Source organism: Orycteropus afer, unplaced genomic scaffold (genome assembly GCF_000298275.1).
Source record: "Orycteropus afer afer isolate SDZICR_OR568_19922 unplaced genomic scaffold, OryAfe1.0 scaffold00051, whole genome shotgun sequence".
Lineage (NCBI taxonomy): Eukaryota > Metazoa > Chordata > Mammalia > Tubulidentata > Orycteropodidae > Orycteropus > Orycteropus afer.
The window spans coordinates 8,970,622-8,977,161 of NW_006921638.1; the positions used below are offsets into that span (position 1 = coordinate 8,970,622).

Below are 6,540 nucleotides of genomic sequence, written 5' to 3' on the forward strand. Positions count from 1 at the left end.
AATCCTACTTCCGTAGTGATAACTGCCTCGGAAACCCAAGGAGGGGTCGCTATGAGTCGGGGCTGACTCGACGGCACATAACAACAACAACAACAACAACTTAGTTAAATGCTATATTCCCACCTCTTACAGTTGTGCTTGGCACATAGTAAGTGCTTAATAAATATTGAGTGCACTTAAGAATAGTGGTTTCTCAGGGAAGAAAAGATGGTAATACGGTCGGGAGAGGAAGAAACTTGTTATATAGATCTAATATTTTATTTTTTTAAAAATCATAATATGACAAATTTGTTTACCTTGGGCAAATATTAATGAAGGGTGTAAGTTTCTATTTTATTTTCCCCATCTCTTTTTGTATGCTTAAAATAGTATTTAAAATTTTTAAATAAACATGTATAAAGAATAAATTGGTGAGAATATTAAGGAAATATGAAATATAGATTAAAAGGTGAGATCTTTACCTATCAAATACTGTATGTAATTATAAAGTGGCAATAATAAATACATTATAATACTTTAAATAATCATAATGATTAAATCCTGTGGATTCAAAATAAATTTCAGAATTAAAGAGTTTAGTAAAGTAAAAAAGAAAAGAAACTAGAAGAAACTATATATATAAATATGCCATTATAGGAAGTGTATTATCATTTCCAAGTATAACATTAACAAACAATATGTTGTTGTTGCTGTTATGTGCCATCAAGTCAGACCTGACTCATAGCCACCCCTCCTTGGGTTTCCAAGGCAGTATCACTATGGAAGTAGATTGCTCAACCTTCCTTCTGAGGGGTGGCTGGTGGGTTTGAACCACCAGCTTCTGGTTAGCAGTCAAGTGTCTTAGGCACTACGCTACCAGAGCTCCTAAACAAACAATATAAGATTGAGTAAATCTAAAAGAAACCTTAAATATAAATTATAAATGTGTGTTTTGACAGAAACATCTATGTGTTTTTTTAATTCAGTTTAAAGATGACACTTTACCCAGTTTGAGTCTCAAGTCAATTTTAAATTTAAACCACAGGAAGAAATGGAAATAAATTCAACATTTATTTCTTGATTAAGACTGAGTGAATTTTTTTTTTTCTGCATCATGTAGATAGAGAAGTCTCTATGCTTGTATCACTTTACTTAGGGATACAAAAAAGCAGGTTATCAGACAATTCTTGAGCATACCTTCTTACTTTCTTCAGATATACCCCTCATGTTTGCACCTTCATTCATTTTCTTCTATATTTATTCTTCCTTCTTTCTTTAGTTTCAGCTTCTAAAATTATACACCTAAATTAAGCCCAACTCAGATATCATCTTCCCATGAAACATTCTTCCACGCTATAACGAAAATTATTACCTCACTTTTGAATCCTCTAGTCATTTCATTTTAATATTTATATTAGTAACAGTGAACATGTAGAGGATTAGTCTAGTGGAAAATATCTCTACTAGATTGATTGTGTCACATCTGCACTAGGTTGTGGTGTTTACTGCTGTATCTTATTCATTTACATGCCTTGTGATTTGTATCTTCACTAACCATATTTGTATCTTGATTTCATGTGACCAAATATTTTAATTGTTACAGGCTGAAAAAAACAGTGACAGAGCGAATATGCAAATCATTTGTCCCTTCCAGATAAAATGCAAACTTTTAACATTGTCCAAAAAGAAAAATGTGATGGGTGAATTAAGTTGTCACACAGCACACAGTTGAATGACACTACAGTGTTAAAGGACTTGTCACTGTATCATATTTGCAGAATTTAGTTTCAACAAAAGTTTACCTACTATATTAAATTAATTTGAAATGTCTTGGTTTTTGTAGTTATTATGTTTATTTTATAAACATGCTTTGGCTTTATAACTGAATTACACATGCATGAAGAGTGTGTACCCAAGTTTATAATTGTATATAAACAACAAAAACATATAATCTAACAAGTCTGGTAAGGCTTTTTCTTTTGAAATGATTTGTATATTACACAAGGTTGAAAAATAGTGATAAACACTCTATGATATGGAGATCAGAAACAGAAAAGATCAATAGTATAGTAGTAAGAAGTACTGATTTGAATTATGGCTGCATCTTGATTGTATCATAACAAATAATCATTTTTTATTGAATATGAAAAGTAGACATTCATAAAATAATCTAGAAGGAACACTGTCTAGCTTAAGTCAATATATTTACTTACTGTTTAGTTTTTAAATATCCCAATTTTAAAACTGAGAAATTAAGAAGTGATTTTTTAACATTTTACTGAAAGATGGGTTTAGTCCTTTATATCTTTAGCCACTTCTCCATGAATCTCCATATTATCCTGAGTTATGATATATCAGTTTATAGCCTTCACAATTATGTAAAATGTTTTATATATTTATACTGAAGTTTGTATATTCATACTGAGATCTTGTATTCAAATGCATATTTCAATAATTTTATTTAATAGATGCATGTAATAGCACATCTATACTTTCATTTATCATTTATTTTTTCTATTATTCTTTTGTATTCCAGGGAAGTTAAAGCACCATTTTCAATGTTTGTTACTCTTTTTTGTATGTAAAAGTAAGATTTCATCAAAACAGGATAAATTTAAAACATTCAGTTCCTCATTTGTTTCCATGTCTTGTAGCACTCTATGGCTGTTACTTTTTTTCCAGTACAAAATAGTTTCTCTGGATATTTTTAAAAATCTGAAAGATTTTTTAAATGTTTTATGATAATTTTTATTTATTAAAAATAAAATTTTATCACAGAAAATCATGTTACTCTATATTTAAAACTCAGTGATTTTATAAAGTACAATTATGAACATGGTTTTAGTCAGACAACAGATATACAAGAAAACTATTTAATGAAGAAAATCATTTGAAATCTGTGTTGACACTGAGTTATAAAAATAAGTATTTTGTTACTTATCTAGTAATATTTAGTTTCATAAAAGACTAACTGAAAATTACAATTGAGTTCCCAGAGTACTATATTACTCAGAGTAATATATAAATAATATTACTATTATTATTCACCATTACTTTTAATATTCTTGTTGCAAAAAAATACTTTGTCTTTCAGAGAATACAATGGTATTATTTACATTAATTCTTGTGGCTTGGTGAAAAAAATGCTATAACTCCTTTACTTAATGGGATTCTTCCCCTGTGGCAGTGCAAACGGCTGGAGCAGGAGCTTCATCATCTGAAAGAGCAGAACCAGACTTCAGCAAACAACATGAGACATCTGACTGCTGAAAACAATCAAGAACGTGCTCTGAAGGTAAATCTCCATTCCTTCTTGCAGGCAAATTAAGGTTGTAAGCCCTTGGTGCCAGCTTTCTGTGCTGCATATATCAGTTGTGTACATTTCAGCAGAAGTGAGCTGTGGTGTTTGCCAACAACTCCTTCTTTAAACACAGATAACAGCACCCTTCTGTTATGGTATTATTTTATTTCGTGTATGTGTACATGAAAACAACTTATTTTCTGCATTTTGAGTAGTGGTTCCATAATTTGGTACATGTTCGTTCTATTTTTGTTTTTATAATATATTATTACCTTTTAGAGTTAATTAAAAGTGACTACACTTAAAGGAAAAAAAACAGTGGGCCTTTTCTTTGTAATGATGTTTTTTGCAGGTGTTTTAAAAATGATTTGTAATACCAGTAACCAACAACTTGAAAAGCCATGTGAATTGAAGGAGTACTTGAATGTTACTTACAGGAAACTAAATTAAATTATAATATATCCCACTAGGACTTGAAAAGAATGAAGTTGGCAAGAAGTTATATCTCATTGTAATATAGATGTACTAACCACAAAAATAAAATTAAAAGGCCATGATTTCCATTTTACTAATTATGTTGTCTTTTTTTTTTTTTAAATGGTTTTGACTCTCCATTCTCCTTTTTTTTTTTTTTTTCTTAGTTCCTAGCATAGCTCCTGGGACATAGTAGATACTCAGTGAATGCTATTTAGGTGATAAATGCATGCATGGGTGAATAATAGTATACAATCAAATATTTCTTGTTTGCTCTTTTTTTGTATTTTTATTTCTCTCTCTTTTTCACTCAAGCCATTTTGTTCTTTCAAGTAAGCATAGAGAGGAAAATAAATGTGTAATTTTCCTCATTAAAAAAAAATTATAGACGTCTCTTTTCCTCTTTGAGATAGTTACCTACTCAAAGTCAGTGATATGTCTTTAGTTTATTTAATACCTGTAAATGACATACCTTGAGAGTATGTCTTTGGTCATTTTGCACAGAATGAGCAAAGATACAGATAAATTGAAATTATGAGTAGATTATGACTAGAATATTTGGATTTCTGTATATATCAGTCTAAAACCAAATTCATTTTATTTCATTGAAGAATCATTCAGGAAATATAATTTGATTGTCAAAATATGAGGAATATCTTACTGAACCTTCCAATAAGTTATTATTTGTGTTAATTGTCGTAAAATGACAGTACTAATAGCAACAGTTATACTGGAGTTGAAATTAAATTACTAAAAAATGTCATTTGAAGTTTCAGGGCTATTGCTTCTTTTTTATTATTGCTATTTTTTCTCTTGATTTTTACAAGGCATTTATCCTAAGATCTTTGTGATTTCCAGTTTCAAATATGCTAATATTTGAAAGAAAGTATGTTGTTCTTTTGAATCATGTGTTTCTTCAGAGTCTCCTTATTCACATTGCAAGTTAGGTAGATTTTCAACTTTCATTAATGTTTTTTCACTCACTTTAAGTGGGTTTTCAACTTTCATTACTGTTTTTTTTTCACTCACTTGATGTTTATTTTTTATTCATGTCTTTCTTCATGTAAGTTATTGCCAAAGTCATGATGAATAGAAAGCAACAAATCCATGGTGAAATGCAGTACTGGTGGTAGACAAGGCTCCTTCACCAATTAAAAGGCCAAGGAAAATCACAAATCACATATCTCCATAGACTTCAGAATCCATTGTAAATGTTGAATATTTGACAATATTTTTAGTACATTGTGAGCCATGAATGGAAAAACTATCATACTATAAACAATATAAGCCTTTTAAATTAAAATTTAATTTCCCCAAAATCCTCCAAAAAAACCAAACTCACTGCCATCGAGTCAATTCTGACTCATAGAGACCCCCATTGTGTTTCCAAGGCTGTGAATCTTTATGGAAGCAGACTACCTCATCTTTCTTCATGGAGCAGCTGGTGAGTTTGAACCACTGACCTTTTAGTTAACAACCAAATGCCTTTAACTAGTATACCACCTGAGCTTCTTCCCAAAATCCTAATAACCTAACATTTGTGAAAAATTATTTTATAATTTATATAGCCTGAAGATTGATAATACTTTTTATCTGTGTTAAATATTTTCTTGATGAGTATTTCTAGAATAAGAATTTTTATATGCTTAGTAATACAAAGGATTCTGTACAATTTTTCTTACTAGCTAACTAAACTTTTTGTTGTTGTTGTTGTTAATAGAAAAAAAAACACTACATCAAGTTGATTCCAACTCATAGTGACCCCTATTGCGTTTCTGAGGTGGTAAATCTTTATAGTAGATTGTCCCATCTTCCTCCCACAGAGTGACTGGTGGGTTTGAACTGCTAGCCTTCCGGTTAACAGTCAATGCCTTAGGCACTGTGCCACTAGAGCTCCTTTGTTAGTAAAAAAGATGTGCTCAAAACCTTACCTTTTAATTTCTCTATCTTTACTTACTTCCTAGGTGGTTTCAACCAATTGATGACTCTCAAATTTCTAATCCTAATCTCTCCCCAGAGCTTCAGAATTATATATCCAGTTGTTTATTATCTCCATTTGGATATTTGAAAGATATCTCGTAGTTAACAGGTCTGAAACAGAATTCTTTATTCTTAATTTTTTCAATCTTTGGCCTCTTGATTTAGTTCCTCACTCAATCTTTTCCATTTTAGAAAATGTGCCACACTTCATCCTTGTTTCCCTCACAACCCACATCAAATCCTGTTAACTCCACCTTTAAAATATATCTTGGTCCAATGTCATTTCACTTTTGTATTGTTACATAACCTAATTCAAGGCTTCTTGCTGCATACTTAACCCAACATATTTTCTACCTCAACTACTACATTAGCTTCATGCCTGGCCTTGATGTTTCCACTCTTGACACAGTCTATATCTCCACATGGCAGACAAAGTAATATTTTAGAATCAAGCTCATTCATATCTTCTCAAAACTTCCCATGATGTTCTGTCACCACACAGAATAAATCTAAATTGGTTTCTGGAACCTATCTCTTTTACTGCTTTCCCTTTTGATTTCTTTGCTCAACAGGCTAGACATGCTGACTTTTCTCCAATTTTTGGAGTGTTTACACTTTTATTTCTCACAATCTGTGTTTTGTGCAATTGTTACCTATACTTACTGCCAGTAAGATTTTGTGTGGTAATTCAGTTTTAATTTGATAGGGATTTTAATTTTGGTACTATGTTAATCACTGAGAGGGAAAAAAGGGAATTTTAGAAATAATCTCTGCCTTCAAGGAGTTTACATTCTTCTCATTAGCCA

General features: G+C 30.9%; 1 protein-coding gene across 1 annotated transcript in view; it reads left to right on the top strand.

Moving 5' to 3' along the window:
• MIPOL1 (mirror-image polydactyly 1) overlaps positions 1–6,540 on the top strand; it is a 297,381-nt gene that overhangs the window by 118,521 nt on the left and 172,320 nt on the right. Inside the window, exon 7 of the mRNA XM_042780654.1 lies at positions 3,167–3,274. Coding sequence (XP_042636588.1) covers positions 3,167–3,274 — 108 coding nt within the window. The remainder of the gene's footprint in view (positions 1–3,166; positions 3,275–6,540) is intronic.